This window comes from Mirounga angustirostris, unplaced genomic scaffold (assembly GCF_029215605.1).
Source record: "Mirounga angustirostris isolate CCGP_5_RB_7025 unplaced genomic scaffold, mMirAng1.0.hap1 SCAF_16, whole genome shotgun sequence".
NCBI lineage: Eukaryota > Metazoa > Chordata > Mammalia > Carnivora > Phocidae > Mirounga > Mirounga angustirostris.
Genome location: NW_026991724.1, coordinates 1,037,600 through 1,054,002, shown reverse-complemented (window position 1 = coordinate 1,054,002; position 16,403 = coordinate 1,037,600). Strand labels below are relative to the sequence as shown.

At 67.4% G+C, this 16,403-nt stretch overlaps 1 protein-coding gene across 3 annotated transcripts in view; it reads right to left on the bottom strand.

The window, feature by feature from the left end:
* PIEZO1 (piezo type mechanosensitive ion channel component 1 (Er blood group)) overlaps positions 1–16,403 on the bottom strand; it is a 55,510-nt gene that overhangs the window by 16,504 nt on the left and 22,603 nt on the right. For all 3 annotated transcript variants that reach the window (XM_064580962.1, XM_064580963.1, XM_064580964.1), the window contains exons 2-13: positions 11,337–11,432; positions 6,803–6,925; positions 5,935–5,977; positions 5,692–5,830; positions 3,419–3,587; positions 3,106–3,319; positions 2,827–2,998; positions 2,624–2,737; positions 2,448–2,541; positions 1,664–1,764; positions 569–829; positions 17–125 (exon numbers count right to left, since the gene is read on the bottom strand). In XM_064580962.1, coding sequence (XP_064437032.1) covers positions 17–125; positions 569–829; positions 1,664–1,764; positions 2,448–2,541; positions 2,624–2,737; positions 2,827–2,998; positions 3,106–3,319; positions 3,419–3,587; positions 5,692–5,830; positions 5,935–5,977; positions 6,803–6,925; positions 11,337–11,432 — 1,635 coding nt within the window. The remainder of the gene's footprint in view (positions 1–16; positions 126–568; positions 830–1,663; positions 1,765–2,447; positions 2,542–2,623; positions 2,738–2,826; positions 2,999–3,105; positions 3,320–3,418; positions 3,588–5,691; positions 5,831–5,934; positions 5,978–6,802; positions 6,926–11,336; positions 11,433–16,403) is intronic.

The window sequence follows — 16,403 nt, the reverse complement described above, 5'->3', positions numbered from 1 at the left end:
GCTGCCCGGGCCTCACCTCTGTCGGCCATGGTGACCTCCGTCAGCGCGGCGGGGGCCTTCGCCTTCAGCAGCTTCTCCTTGACAAACCGGCGCAGCAGGAGCCAGAAGGTCAGCGTGTACAGCAACTGGGACGAGCGGGGGCAGCGTCACCCCCCCAAAGCCAGGGCCGGGCGCCAGCCCCCCTGCGGGCCCAGACGCGCCCTCCCACGCCCGCCAGGCGGGGGCACAGACGTCCGGGTCCGTGGCGCTCTGCACACAGCGGCCTCACACGGGGACACCAAGCTCCCAGGATGCAGGCGCAGCAGGGTCACCGTGGAAGCTGCGTCCGGGACGCAGGGACACGCCCCCGAGGACACAGGGTCATCCCTCATTCTCTCAACAAACAGCGACGCAGCCGCTGCTCCAGACGGGCTACAGGGGACCCCACGGGGACAGCCGGACACGGCCCCGCCCTCCCAGAGGTCCCATGTCCACGGGGGAGCCGGACAGCGAGCAGACGGCACCGTCGTGGGAGCTCACGGGCGCCCTAGGCGCTCGCCACGTGAGGGGGCACACGGGGGGCACTCACCATGGCCCCAAGGTCCAGGCAAGGGTACCGGCTGTGCTCCAGCCCCAGCTGACGCAGGCTCACAGGGCCCAGGGTGGCGGGCAGCTCAGGACGCAGGTCCATGGCCCACACGTAGCGCAGGCCACACAGCGCCAGCCCGTACAGCAGGATGAAGGGCGAGCAGAGCATGGCCGTCTGGTGGCGGCTGCGCACGGTCCAGATGAGGCAGGCCCAGAGCAGCAACACGAAGGTCAGCCAGCTGTGGTAGGTGATGCTCCACACCTGGTCAGCCAGGGCTGGTGGGCTGGTGGGCAGGGCTGCAGAGCGCCCCCGGCCCTGCTCCCCCTGCCCCCCGCCCCCCGCCCTGCTCCCCACCCACCACCCTGCTCCCCCTGCCCCCCGCCCCCGGCCCTGCTCCCCCTGCCCCCCGCCCTGCTCTCCCTACCCCCGGCCCTGCCCCCCGCTCCCCCGGGCCCCTGCTCCCCCTGCCCCCCGCCCTGCTCTCCCTACCCCCGGCCCTGCCCCCCCGCTCCCCCGGGCCCCTGCTCCCCCTGCCCCCCGCTCCCCCGGGCCCTTGCTCCCCCTACCCCCAGCCCGGCTCCCTGCCCACCGCCCTGCTCCCCCGGGCCCCTGCTCCCCCCGCCCCTGCTCCCCCTACCCCCCACCCCCGCTCTGCTCTCCCTACCCCCAGCCCTGCTCCCCGCCCACGGCCCTGCTCCCCCTGCCCCCCCTCGCTCCCCCTACCCCCAGCCCTGCTCTTCCCCCCCTTCCCCGGCCCTGCTCTCCCAGCCCTGCTCCCCTGGCCCTCTTCTCTGGGCCCTGCTCCCCCCGCCCTGCCAGGGGACAGGGAGGCCAACACACCTCCTCAGACGAGCCTGGTGGCACAGGACGCACGCTCACATGGGCACCCACCCGCTCCACGTACACAGGCACACACACGCGTGCACACACACACACACGTGCTGTGCAGCTTGTGGCCCAGCAGGACACAGCCCCGTTTCTGGCCACAGGCACCAGGCTCTGCGAGACGTAGGCCACCGTCCGCCTCCCAGACGTCCCAAGGGGAGCAGCACGAAGGGCCCACCTGGGGGGCCGCCCAGGCCAGCTGCCCCTTACCATCATGGCAACGAGGGCACAGACGTAGCTCTGATCCATGATGAGATGACCCAGACTGTGCAGTGCAGACGGCTCTCGAGGCTCAGCCAGCCCAGGGTGCACTGAGCGGGGAGGGGACAGAGGTCACCGGGGAGCCGGACCCTAGCTGGGGAAGCTCCAGCATCAACAGGGAGGCTCTCGCCCACACCAAACTCAGGCAGCGGGAGGAAGGAGCACTAGGAGCAGAAGATGCCAGCAAAGGGCCCGGCTCCCATCTGACGCTGCTCCCAGGCCGGTCCTGGTCCCATTCACCAGCTTGGTTTCCAAGACCGTGAAGGGACAGGTTGGACAAGATGGCCCCGACCCCCCTCCAGCTCTGTGCATGGCAAGTCCCCAGGGCGCCAACGACTCCACCTCCGGCTTCGTGCAAAATGGAGATTAAGCCTTAGGGGAAAGGGAGAAGTGCCCAGGGAAATACCCCGCCTTCCCCCTGGGGCCGCTGTGGACGCACAGCGCCCCCCCTCCCCCCGGAAGACAGCCGGCAGCCGGGGGCCCCGGGCCAGCCCGAGAGCTAGCAGTCCAGTCCTCTAGGAACTGGAAGGTAGGTGGGGAGGGGGTGGGAGAGCTGGAGCCTCCAGCAAGGTCTCAGGTGGGCGGCCTGACCCCATGTCCGGGCCCTGGGTGGGCCCCAGGACGCACAGCTAGAGAGGCCCGCAGAGCAAGGGCACCCTGGCCACCAGGGGGCAGCACCAGTGCCCCTGCAGAGGGCGGTGTCCCCGGGCAGCCGGGGACATAGGGCACTCACCGGGGCGCTGCTGGACGGGGCTGTGGCCAGTCAGGTCATGCACGGTGCAGCTGTCGGTCTCCCAGTCAGACCCCGTGGTTGTGGACAGCATGCACTGCGGAGACGAGCCGAGACCCCGTGAGCCAAGCCCTCGGGCGGGCAGGCTCCAGCGCCACAGCTCAGCCCCCGCTCCTCACCTGGGCAGCCCCCTCCTCCTTGGTGGCTGCAGCCCTGGCCTGGCCCTGGGGCCACTGGTCCACCTGGGTCAGCTCCACCTCCTGCTCCTCGTCGCTCCCGGCCGCCGCCTTCCTCTGCAGAGACCAGGGCGGAGCTCAGCGCCCACCCCCAGCGAGGTGCGCAGGGGTGGGAGGCCATCAGAGGCCACTGGCCCGGGCCTCACCTGGTCCAAGGGCTGGTGTGTGCGGAGCTTGAGGAGTGAGGTCACGGTGTAGTAGAGAAGCAGCAGGACTCCGGGGCTCACGTAGACGGGCCAGTCGTGGCTCGTATCGAGGACCAGCACGTTGGGGCGGGAGCAGTTGCTCTGGGCCACCAAGGCCTTGAGACCGAACACCCTGCCCGGAGAAGGCGAGCCACTGACCGCTGGTCGAGGATGAGCCGGGGACCAGGCAGCCAGGGCCCGGCGAGGGGGAGGGACACGGCCTCTGCAGGTGAGCCTCACCTGGCCCAGATGCCGGACGGCGGGAGCATGGCCTGGGCGAAGGGGGTCTGGTAGCAGTAGATGCAGATGAGGTGGCCGGCGCTGAAGCAGCCCACCATGACACAGAGTGTGCTGAAGCCCAGGGGGCTGATGGGAAAGTGGCACGCCCACCACGTGCAGGTGGCCAGGAAGATCAGGAAGTAGACGCTGGAGAAGGCGGAGGGGTGGGCGATGCCTGCAGGACGGGGCAGAGGCAGCGGGGTCACGCCTGGCCGGGCCACAAGACCACGGTGGCAGTCGGGGCTGGGGTCCCTGCTCCTTGCCCAGTGGGTACCTGCCAGTGCGAGCAGCACGATGGCCAGGGTCCGCCCCGCGGCCACCAGCAGCCAGTGCGCTGTGATCTGGAACCGGGTGGCCAGCCGCGACCTCCGCGTGGGGGCCAGCACAGGGGCTCCCTGAGGCCCCGCTGGGGAGCCGGAGCCCACTTCCCTGTCATCATCGTCCTGCCAAGGTCATAAGGAGGGGCAGAGGTCAGGGGCATGGCATTCGGGCCACTCGGGGAGGGAGGGGACGGGCTGCTGGCCGAGCGTGGACCCAGAGGTCTGCCCAGCAGGCCTTCCCGGAGACTGCCTGGCTCAACTGTGAGACACGCTGCCACCAGGCCTGGTACGCGTGACAACCGACCCCTGCAGGCCGGCCTCAGACTGTTCCAGAACCCTCTAAGTGCCTCTTTTTTATCTCCTTCTCTAGACTGGGGGCCCCCAAAGGCCGGGCAGCCCCCACAGATTCCGGCACGCATCCTCGAAACCCCTGGCTCCTGAGAGGCCCCGCGTGGGGATTTTTAGGAAAAAGGTAGCGGTGTGCACACGGTGTCCCCGCAGGCCAGTTTGGTGAGCACCGTCTGGCCCCTGCCCCTCGGTCCCAGGGCCGAAGCAGCGCTTTCCTCTTACGTAGAGGAAGAGGGGTGCACAGGAGACCCCGAGTCCACCCAGAGTGACCCTGCCTCCTTTCTGCACCTGGACAGCAAGGGGCCTGCAGGCCTCACAGCGGTCAGGGCCTCCCTCCCTGGCCCTCCTTCAAGGTTCCCAGAATGAAGCTGTTTCCTCGGCGCCCAGCCCCCTTCCCCCACCACGTTCCACCTGCGAAATGGGCGCATTCCCTGAGGGTGGCACTCAGCGTCCAGGCTAAGCACACAGGAGCCAGGCGACCTGCTCCCATCCCAGCTCCCGCCTCCCAGCTGAGCAGCCTCCTGCAAGTCACCTGACCTCTCCGTTTCCCCTCTGTCCTGCCCTCCCAGAGCCTGGGGGTGGGGAGGCCAGAGGGAGGAGCCCTTGAGCAGAGCCCAGAGGGAGGGGAAGGGGCAGGAGCCAGGCCTGAGCTCACCCCCGCCCACCGCTGGCCGCGGCCCTGGGAACGCGTCGGAGCGCCTATGGAAAGTCCGCGTCTGCGGGAAGAGCGGAGGCAGCTGCCGGGGCGGGCAGACAGGTGCTTGGCCGCCTGCAGCATCCAGCTGGCCAGTCCCGGCTCCAGCCCCGGCTCAGCAGGCCCTGGGGCCGCCACAGGGGCCTTGGCGGGAGCCTCCTCTCTCCTTCCCTCCCCGTCCCCCCTGCGGCCCGCCGGACCCCTGAGAGCATGCATGTCCCTGCGTGTGACGTTGAGTCAGGATGCGTGTGCACACCGTCCCATGGATGGCGTCGTGTGTACGTGCACATAGGCCTGGGCTTGGAAACTCGCACCCGTGAGGGGCCCCCCACCTTGCTCCAAGGTCGTCTACACCAGCCGCCCCGGGTCAGCGCAGACTCTCAGCCACTGAGGACATGGAGACGGGGTGACCCATCCCAGTCGCGGGGCAGACCCGGTTCCAGACAGCCCTGGACTGTGAGAGGGACGGGCCGGGAGAGGTGCTGCCCCCCCGCCCCGCCCCGTCCTACCCTGGGTTTCAGGATCGAGTCCAGCCCCTGCACGGCAGAGCTGTTCCAGGAGGCCTGGCTCTGCTAACAAGGAATCCAGAGGCAGCCCTGGCCCCCCCAGGGGCCCACACGTCCGCCCGGGGGACAGCGCCCCGAGGGCCGGCAGCAGGGTGGTCCCAAGCCCCCCAAGGGCCTGGAACCGCAACCTGAGCTCTAGGCTCCCATCTCCGCTCTGAAAGCGGGGTGCCAGCCTTGTCCGGTGGGCTGGGGACAGGGACAGGGGGACAGCAGGTGGGGTCAGGGGCAGCCTGAGTTGCCCCCAGCCTGGAGGGGGCTCCCCGACAGCCAGCAGGTCACTCCCTGCAGGGCTGATTCCCTACTGCCCTGTGGCCTGGGAGGTTTCTGAAGGCACAGACATGACCTGGAGCCCCCACAAGTCCCCCCGAGATGGAGCCCTGCTAGGACCAGGTCTGAAAGGCACAGGCAGTATTGCTCGGGGCGCCCCGCATCCCAGGGAGGGGCACACAACCTCCCCCACCTCTGATGCCTCATCTCTTCACAACGAGCACATACTGACTCTTAAAACCTAAAAGTCCACATTTGTGTAAAAGAGGAAGTGAAATCGTTCTCAGATGGGCAGAGCTTGGGAACACCCCTCCTCCAGCATACGGGCACCCTGCCTTCCTACAGCCCTCACCAGCTCCTGGGCGCGCTGGCTCGGCTGGGCGTCCCGGGCGAGGCGCCCACACAGGCCGAGGCACACAGAAGAGACCACCAGGACACCGAGGTCGGGGGCCACCAGCCGGATGGCATTGGGGATGTCCTTCAGGTCCAGCCTGTGAAGGGCAGGGAGAGCCCACTGGTGGGTTGGGGAGGGCAGGCGCCAGGCAGGGAAGGCAGAGGATGGGGGGACCCCAGGGGAGGCAGGGAGCATGCTTACCTCGTGATCCCCACGTGCCGGGAGAGGATCTCCCAGGGGCTGCCTGCGGAGAGAGGCGCAGGGGACGGGGTCAGGCAGCGAGCACCAAGCACCCCTACTCCTTGCCGCCAGGAGGCCCGTGGGAGCCCCGCGGTCGCAGAACGTGGCTGGTGTCAGGGATGCTCGCAGAAGGCTGCCTTTACTCGTAGGGAAATGAAGGCCCAGCCGGGGAGAGCCAAGTGGATTGAAGGCCCGTACGCTCTGTCTGGCACAAGGGGGACTCCCGGCCCCGACCCGTGGGGGCCGGAACGGGGAGGCCCATGTCAGACGCACCAGGGCCAGGGCACCCACGAGGCGCCTGGCTTCTCCCCGTGGCCCAGTTTCTAAACTGCGGGATGAGCAGCATCAACACGGAACAGAAGCAGGAGCCCGGGCGGGGCGGGGGAGCGATGCCAGGCAGGACCTAGGCTGTGTGGGGGCTGGGCGCCCAGGGCCCCCACATCTGGACCTGGCGGGCCGATGTCGATCCTGTCCGGAGCTGGGAGGGTGGGTGCCCGCTGCAGACCGTGTCCGCAGGATGAAGGGCACCGGGCGGTGGGCCGGGCAGGGCACGGAAGGCCACTGGTACCCCAGTCTCTCCGCGCCACAGGGAGATGCTGCTAGATTCCGGGGTGTGCAATGAGCCCCGGACCGCCCGGCCCTGCCCCGGGAGTAGCTGACGCTGGCACTAACCGGGGCCATGTGAAAGGGGCTGGGCACTCAGGGCCCATAGGAGGCACAGCCTGGGTGGGGCAGGCGGCCTTCCCAGGGCTGCTGTCCCCGCTCCGTGTCCCCAGGCTCCCGGCTAGCTCAGGAACGCCACTAGCTCTCCCAGACCGTGGAAACTCACAGCTGGGCCCCAGAAGCTGGTCCAGGCGGGGCACGGTGCGCAGGCATATCTGGAAGGCCAGGTGGGCTGCCAGGAAGAGGAGGCTGAAAACCAGCAGGGCCTGGAGGAGGCGACCAGTGTGGCCTGCGGGTAGAGTGGGCAGGGGTGAGGGTGGCATGGCCCTTGTTTCAACATCCCTGGGGACCTAAATCCCAGCAGTCCCACCTGTGGGGGAGAAACCGAGTTGAGGGGCTGGGCCTGGGGGACCCCAAGCACAGGCAGGGGTGGTCTCAGACAAGGGCCCTGTGTGCCTTGCAGCTGGTGGGATGTGGGGCTCAGCACCAGACAGGGAGGCCGTGGCTGCAGGGAGAGGTCTGCGCACACAGCCTGCACTCGGGGAAGACCCACGGAGCCCTGGCGCCACCCCTGCTCTGCGTGGTGGGCAGCTCGGGCTCCGTGCAAGGAGCTGAGATTCTGACTCCCACACTCTGAGCTCTGAACCCCAGCTTCCTCCTCAAGCGCCTTCCAGCAGGAGCCCCAGATCCTCGCTGTGCTGCTGGCTCACTCGCCAGGGCTCGGGGACAGAGGTGTCGCACTTGCTCCAGCCCGAGGCTGGCAGGCTCAGGGTCCCGGCTCCGTGTGTGCCCCTCGCCCAGGGGTGCCCAGCAGGTGAGACCCCTGGGGTGCTGGCCCTCCTTCACCCCCTGCCCCACCTGACTTTGCAGAAAGAAGCGGGGCTCACAGAAGGCAAGGGACTCCCAGGGGCAGCCCAGTCAGGCCTCGGACGTCCTCACCGACACTCATTTCTAGGTCCCTCCCAGCCTCCGACCCTCGGGGCAGGGGTGAGTGAAGGGGAGAGCAGGGTGGGGCCGGTGGAACACTGGGAAGGACAGACGGAAAACGGACGGAACGTCTGGCCCTCGGGCCTGGCTGGGCCAACTCTGCTCGCAGCCACAGGCCAAGAGCAGGGAGGGGCGGGCCTCCCAGGAGGAGGAGCGGGCTACCTGCAGGGAGCGGGCAGGGCTCCCGGAGGCTCCCCGGCCAGGCCGACCACCCCTACCTGCTCAGCTGTGCAGCCCGCTCCTGCAGACCTGGGAAGCGCCACCGGGAGGGAGCACAGCGGGCGCGGACGCAGCCCTGCTCCGGAGGACGGACACCCGGGGTCGGCCTCGCAGACTACCGGGGCCGAGGCCTCAAGTGCCAGCCTGCCGGGCCCCTCAGCAGATGCCCCACTGGCTTCTATCGACACCACGTGACGGAGTGTCAGACGTCACCACTTCTCCCCCCGCCCTCCCCTCCTCGTCACCAGCTCCCGTCTCGGGTGCCCAGCCGGTGTCCTGGACCACGAGCCACGCCAGGCTGAAGGCGCCAGAGCACTGGCCGCGTGGCTTCAGCTCCCTGCCAGGCGGGGGCTGGGCGAGCGCAACGCGGGAGAGGGGGCGGGGGGTCGGAATCTGTGCCCGAGCAGCAGGGGCAGGCGGCCAGCCGGACCCGGCCTGCTGACCCCACTGCGACACTGGGTGCCGTCCCACACTGCCCACCTGAGCTTCGGTGCGGTCTCGGGGAGGCTGGCTGGCCCCCTGGAGAGCCGCTCGGGAGCAGCGGACAGCAGGGAGGGAGGCCAGAGGGCAGGGGGGTGGGGGTCAGGCAGGTGAGGGGCTCCTGCATCCGCCCAGGAGGGACAGGCTCTCACTACACTGCTGGAAACGTCCCTGTGGAGTGGGAGGTCTGATGGGGGTGCCGGCTGCCCGCTCCCCACTTGTGGGCGCCGTGGGGGGAGGTGCACAGAAACCACTCCTCCAGCAGGAGCAGGGATGGGGCTCAGGCTCTCAGGGGAGCAGGAAGTGGGGAGGGCAGGCTGTGGACCCCAGGAGCAGAGGAAGTGGGGCATCCTCCCAGGGTGCGTCAGTACGGAGGATCTGACCCAGAGCAGGAATCCTGGGTTGGAACCCCCCAAAACCGCCCTACAGTGCCCTCCTCAGGGACCCCTGTTCCCAGCCACAGCTCACGGACCGCCATCCTTCCTACGCTGCCCCCTCCGCCTCCGCCCACCGGGCGAACGCCACCCCCACAGGCCTTGCTCTGGCCAGCCGTCTGCAGACCTCACCCCGATAGGAGCCTGGCTCCTGGGGGCGCATGGGGGCCTCAGCGGGAAGTGCTCTGAGACACTGGGGAAGGGGGGCCCACAGTCGTAGCAAGCCGGCTCGGGGGGGCGGGGAGACCCACACCCCACCCTCCAACACACACCAGGGCCCTCACGGGGCCCACCTGCTGGCAGAGCAGAGCAGACGGCCCCCTGCCGGGCCCCCAGGGAGCGCCGCAGCAAGCAGCCCCTGGGGGGCCAGGAAGCCTGGGTGGGGTTCTAAGGCAGGGACGGGGTCTTGAGGCCCTAAGTGTTAAGGGGACGGCCGGCACTGACCCCTGCTTGCAGCTTCTGCTGCAGCCCTGCCCCCACCGAGCGCTCGCTCCGGGCACAGGGGCAGAGGACAGAGCTGGAGTCACCCCGAGGTGACCAAAGCCTCCTTGGGCACAGGCAGCTGCATTCCCAGCGGACGCCCCCATGGGCCGGGGCCAGGGGTCAGCACCCATCAGACCTCCCACCAGATGCCGGCGCCGAGGCCCGGCCTCCACACATCCTACACTCGAGGCCAGGCTCCCGGGCACGGGCAGGCCTCTCATTTTCCCCTCTCCCACCCGGAAAAACCAGGCAGCCTCCCTGTTCCTGAAGGGCCTCCGAGGGTGGACAGACAGAGGTCAGGCAGGGAAGTCTTCCTATAGGGCTCCCTAACTCCTCCCCACCCGGCCCCTCCTGCTGTGGCTAGGGCCCACCTCCCCCGCTGCCCATGGGGGGCTGGGAACGGAGCGCACAGAGGGAGGGGAAGGGAGGGGGTAGGCCTGCCGCCTGAGCTGGGAATCCTGGAAAGCTGCGGCGAGCTGGCCTGGGTGAGGGGCTGCCCTGGGGCCCAGCAGCTCTCAGCCCTGCCCCTGTGCTGCCCCCCCCAGAGCCTTCACGGCCCTGTGCTCCCAGATTCCACCTGCAAGATCAGCACCCCAGCGAGGAGGGAGCCTGATGGGGGCCAGAGCCAGAGGGACGAGGGTCACCGCGGGGCCCTGACCGTGGACATGGCCGGGGGGCCAGAGCCAGAGGGACAAGGGTCACCGCGGGGCCCTGACCGTGGACATGGCCGGGGGGCCAGAGCCAGAGGGACGAGGGGACACTCGACTGGCTGTTGCTGGCCTGGACGGTGGAGGGAGGGGCCGTGGGTGCCTGGAGAAGCCCGGAAGGACGAGGAAACGGATGCTCCCCCGGAGCCTCCAAAAGGAAGCAGCCCTGTGATGCTGTGAGCCTGGCCCAGGAGGTCTTCTGACCTCCAGCCGAGTGCAGGAGGGGATGCTGCAGGAGTGACGGGAGGCCCCGACGCCCCCAAGGCCCCGAAGCAGCCGACTCCTCCTGAAGGCAGTGTCTACGGGCCTGTCTCCCTCAGCGGGGCCTCAGCTGTCCTGACCAACCTCGTCCTCGGCCCTGCTGGGCTTTCTCATTCACCTCTGCCAGGCACTGCGGACAGCCAGCTTCTCTCAGGGACCCCTGTTTAAGCCTGGGTACCTCTCTTCCCCCTCCAACATCGAGGGGGCCTTCCCACCTATGGAGGGCAGAGCAACCTTTGGGGACAAGCATTACCCTCCCCAAAAAGCTGAGGGGAAATGGACCCTGAAGCACATAGCGAGCAGGTGGCAGGAGCCCAAGGTGGAGGGTCCTTTCAGCAAGTCTGGACCCCAACCGACCCCGTATCACCTGGCCGCAGGTCTGCACCTGTTCACAGGGGGCATGCCTGCACCACGGGGCACAGAGCAGGGCACAGCCCTGTCCCCTCCTGCCCAGGGCTCCTGAGACGGCCTCCCTGCTCCCAGCCCCTCTTGGATGGCTCCATGCCGCGGGCCCACATTCAGACCCTCCTGGGGGTGTAGCCCCCCACGGGCTTCCCCACATCTGTTCGTCTGGCCACACAGGAGACTCAGACAGCACCCACCCACCAGGAGCTCAGGACCCAGATGGACACGTGGCGTGCCCAGCGACCCGAACAACAAGGTGCTTGCAGATAAACTGAAACCCCACGGAGCTCAAGCAAACACGGAAGGAGCCTGACTTTAGGGTGTGGGGGTCGGGGGGTGGCGATGTGGCGGCCGAAATAGGGGGTTGGCCGGAGCCTCGCCAGGCAGAGGGGTGGGGAACGGGAGAGGGAGCCCGCAGGGAGACGGGCCGCCCCACGGTGCCCGGGAAGCGCCAGGGCCAAGGGGGAGCCATCCGATGACCCCCACTACCTTCAGCACGCCCCTATAACACGCAGTCAGAAACAAGACGCTGAAAGTAGCCCAGGGTCAGCAAGGGAAACATGGAACTTGGGGCCACTCGCCCTTCACCCCGGCCGCTAAACTGCCCCCGGCTTCTGCGGAGGGCACACACGCCCCGCGTGCTGGGCCGGCCCCAGCACGTGGACAAAGAGCTCCGAGGCCCCGAGTGCCCCCTCCCGGCAGGAGCCAGCGCCCAAGCCCTTACCTGGGATGCCGTGCCGACGGGGCCCCGGGAACCAGGGCAGCAGCAGCAGGAACAGCAGGTAGACCAGAGAGAGGGCGTTGAAGCGGGACAGGCAGGCTGCAGGCGAGGAGAGGGCAGTTAGCATGGCCACACGGGGGCGGGCGGGGGCGCCTTGTGCCCCGGACATCACCCCCAATCACCCCAACATCGCCCCAGCATCACCCCCGGACATCAGCCCCGGACATCACGCCCCCAGCATCTCCCCCCCGATCGCCCCCAACATCGCCCCAGCATCACCCCCGGACATCAGCCCCAGACATCAAGCCCCCAGCATCTCCCCCCCGATCGCCCCCAACATCGCCCCAAGCATCACCCCCGGACATCAGCCCGGGACATCAAGCCCCCAGCATCTCCCCCCGATCGCCCCCAACACTGCCCCCAGCATCACCCCCGGACATCAGCCCCGGACATCACGCCCCCAGCATCTCCCCCCGATCGCCCCCAACACTGCCCCCAGCATCACCCCCGGACATCAGCCCCGGACATCACGCCCCCAGCATCTCCCCCCGATCGCCCCCAACATCACCCCCGGACATCAGCCCGGGACACCAAGCCCCCAGCATCTCCCCCCGATCGCCCCCAACACTGCCCCCAGCATCACCCCCGGACATCACGCCCCCAGCATCTCCCCCCCGATCGCCCCCAACATCGCCCCCAGCATCACCCCCGGACATCAGCCCCAGACATCAAGCCCCCAGCATCTTCCCCCGATCGCCCCCAACACTGCCCCCAGCATCACCCCCAGACATCAGCCCGGGACATCAAGCCCCCAGCATCTCCCCCCCGATCGCCCCCAACATCGCCCCCAGCATCACCCCCGGACATCAGCCCGGGACATCAAGCCCCCAGCATCTCCCCCCCGATCGCCCCCAACATTGCCCCAGCATCACCCCTGGACATCAGCCCCAGACATCAAGCCCCCAGCATCTCCCCCCCGATCGCCCCCAACATCGCCCCAGCATCACCCCCGGACATCAGCCCGGGACATCAAGCCCCCAGCATCTCCCCCCGATCGCCCCCAACATCACCCCCGGACATCAGCCCGGGACATCAAGCCCCCAGCATCACCCTCTGATCACCGCCGGACATCAAGCCTCCAACGTTGCCTCCAACGTTGCCCCCCACATCGCCCCCCAGCATCACCCCGACATAAAGCTCCCAACACTGCCCCCCCATCATCACCCACCAGACATCACCCCCGGACATCAGGCCCCCAATGTTGCCCCCCAGCCCACTGGACACTCCCACTGCCAAGCATCATCCTAACCCCATGCCCTTGGCATTGCCCCAGATACTGCCCCCCAAGTATCACCGCGGCCATCACCCCCAGCCGTCTCCTGCCCAGATGCCGCCTCCCCACGGGCGTGAGCAACTCCGCTAACATGGGACCTGTCACCTGTCACTCAGGATTCACACGCTGTCATACTGTGTCCAGACAAGCACAAGTCACCTGTCACCCAGAGCACGTCCACGGTCACACTGTGTCCTTCCACAAGTTCCGCTCCCAACATCACGGGATGCGATTTCTCCACACATGCACACGGGCTCATCCTGTCCACCTGTGTCTCGGGCACTTACCGCCACGAGTCCACCCTCCGTGGGCAGACAGTGACAAGGTGGCTGACTTTCCTAACTGGCTTTTCCTCCTTTTTAAAAATTTTATAGTTTCAGGGGTGCCTGGGTGGCTCAGTCGGTGAAACGTCTGACTCTTGCTTTTGGCTCAGGTCAGGATTTCAGGGTGGTGAGATCGAGCCCTGCATCGGGCTCTGCGCTCGGCGTGGAGTCTGCTTGGGACTCTCTCTCTCTCCCTCCACCCCTCCCGCTTGTGCTGTCTCCCCTAAAAGAAAGAAATAAATCTTTACAAAATAAAACAAATAACATAAAATCTTAGAGTTCCACTCAACATACAACACAGCTGACCGCGTGAGTCAGCCGCACGCCGGCCACCCCGGCAGCCCCTCGGCTGTACCCTCTCCCTGAGCAGAGCCGTGGGGCTCGCGGCCATCAGCCTGGCTGACCTGTGAGAGGCCCATGTGCCCACAGCCTGTTCCCGCCTTTCTCTGAACCCGATGACACCTCTTCCAGCCGGCACAGCTGGACGCTCCCTTGACCAGGGGCAGCAGGAGGCCGGGAGGCTGGGGCTCATCTGGCCACCAGGAACGGATGGTTGTCAGGGGGTGGCAGGGGAGGTGGCCCGATGTGGGTCTCATCAGCAGGGAGCCAGGGGCCCTCTCAGCCTTTCATGGGGCTGCCTGAGAGGGGGCTGGACCGTGGGCCCAGCAGCACGTGGGCACCGCTGGACTGGCCCCTTGCTCCTCAGTCACCTCCAGGGACAAGGGGGCCCAGGCCGACCCCAGCCCTGGCTGCCCAGGAGGGCAGAGCAGAGCGCTAAGGGACGGGTACCTACCGCGATCCATCCCCTCCTGGACAACCAGCTTCGCGGTCAGCCGTCTGTGACTAAGCAGAGGGACCCCGCTCTCCTTTCCACTGAGAGGACAGGACGAAAGTGGCCCTGCTCCCTGCGCCTCAGACTGCCCGGCATGAGCCGCAACCTGCCAACGCCTCGGACGTGCAGGGGGCCGCCACGTGGACCACCCGAGCCCAAACCAGCTGACCTGAACTCACGGGGCCAGGCGGGGGGTGCTAAAAACAAGCCAGGGGTGGGGCGCCTGGGTGGCTCAGTCGTTAAGTGTCTGCCTTCGGGTTAGGTCATGATCCCAGGATCCTGGGATCGAGCTCCCTGATCCTCTGGAAGCCTGTTTCTCCCTCTCCCACTCCCCCTGCTTGTGTTCCCTCTCTTGCTGTGTCTCTCTCTGTCAAATAAATAGGTAAAATCTTTTTTTTTTTTTTTAAAGATTTTATTTATTTATTTGAGAGAGAGAGAATGAGAGACAGAGAGCACGAGAGGGAAGAGAGTCAGAGGGAGAAGCAGACCCCCTGCTGAGCAGGGAGCCCGATGCGGGACTCGATCCTGGGATTCCAGGATCATGACCTGAGCTGAAGGCAGTCGCTCAACCAACTGAGCCACCCAGGCGCCCCAATAGGTAAAATCTTAAAAAAAAAAAAAAAAAAAAAAAAAAACAAGCCAGGGGCTGGGCTGCCTCCTCTGGGCAAAGAACGGCTAGAATACCAGTGTCCCCTGGGGAGGACGCTGCCAGAGCCTTCCGAGCACAGGGTCCCCCCGTGGGTGTGGCCAGTCTGCACCATCCCCATGCCCTCTAGCCCGTGACAGGAACTCTTCCTCCTTCCTGTGTCAGGAGGGAGGTCTGGTTCTCCTGGGCCCTTGCTGTTTAGACAGGCTTTAGCTGGACTCCCTCGGACCCCCACCTTGGAGACCGGGACAAAGAAGGGGCTCCTGCTCTCACAGAACCCAGGCTGCTGAGACCACGGCGACCCCTGCCAACACCCCACCACACGCCCAGGGTCAGGGTCACCAGCAGGGCCAGGGGGCTGTGCACATCTCTGCCTGTCTGTCCCCCATCCTCGCCTTGTCCCGGGGCCCAAGGCGCTCACCCAGACCAGGAGCTGGGGTGCGGCAAAGAGACTGAAAGGAGCGGACAGCACGAAGAGCCGCCGCGAGGGAGGCAGACCCCGACCTCGCAGCCCGCGTGGGCACCTTGCCCCAGGTCTCAGTTTCCGCATCTGTACAATGGGGTTCACAACCTGCCCGAAAGGTCGTCCGGAGGGTTAGACTGGATCTCGGACTGGGGCAGAGCCCAAGGCTGGGGCACGGGGCTCCAGTCCCTTCCCACCAAGCCCTGATTGAGCCCCTCCTGTCATCCCCACAATGAGGAAACCCCGACGAGCCCAGGCTGGCTCCAGGTCACCCTGCAGCGCTCCCACCCCCGGGAGCCGCCCCTGCCGTGAGGGCGCCTCCTCCTTCCATTACACGTACTGGCGACAGCAACCGGCTCAACCAGAAATACGAAGTTTTGCAGAAACTGCGCAATTTCCTTTAAAAAGAAATCCATCTGATCTGGCCCAAGAGGCAACCGGGAAATGCACTTAGGGCAAAGGCTTCTAAAGCTCGTCTTCGCCTTCCAGCGCCACACTTTCCAGCCCCCGGTTCTGCTTCTCCCCCCTCCACAACGCCTGGCCCATCCCCAGAGAGGACGGCGTCCCCCCCACGTACCAGCCAGGTGACAATCGTCCTCCCAATGGCCCAGCTAGCCAGCCAGCCATGCATCTGTCCGTCCAGCTGTCCTTCATCCACCCACCACCCAAGCAACCTTCTCCTGAGGACATACTCGCAGGCCCTGCCCTGAGACCCTCACGCTCTGACCCGCCAGGGCCACCTGACACTCCGGGAGCACCTGACTGGGGGGGGGGGGTGACGGGGAGGGAAGCACCCGCGAGCAGGGAGGGAGAACCCACGGGCAAGGAGGGAGCACCCGTGGGCAGGGAGGGGGCACCCATGAGCCGGGGGGAGCACGCCGCGTGCCGGGGGGAGCACCTGTGAGCTGGGAGGAAAGCACCCGCGTGCCGGGAGGGAGCACCTGCGTGCTGGGAGGGAGAACCCACGGGCAGGGAGGGAGCACCCGCAAGCCAGGGGGGAGCATGCCGCGTGCTGGGGGGAGCACCTGCGAGCAGGGAGGGAGCATCTGTGGGCCAGGAGGGAGAACCCGTGTGCCAAGGGGAAGCACCCGCAAACTGGGAGGGATCACCCGCGAGCAGGGAGGGAGAATCCATGTGCCAAGGGGGAAGCACCCACGAGCAGGGAGGGACCACCCACGGGCCGGGAGGGATTACCTGTGGGCCAGGAGGGAGCACCCATAAACAGGGAGAACCCGCGAGCCAGGGGGAAGCACCCATGAGCAGGGAGGGAGCACCTGCGTGCAGGGAGGGAGCACCCGCGAGCCAGGGGGAGCACACTGCGTGCCGGGGGGAGCACCCGCGAGCAGGGAGGGAGCGAGCCAGGAGGGCGTCTGCTGTGCAGGCACCAGGGAGGTTCTCGGAGGCAGAGGCACAGCTTGGAGGAGGGGACAGGATGCGCCCTTACATTCCCTGGGCCTGGCTTGTGAGCAGCCC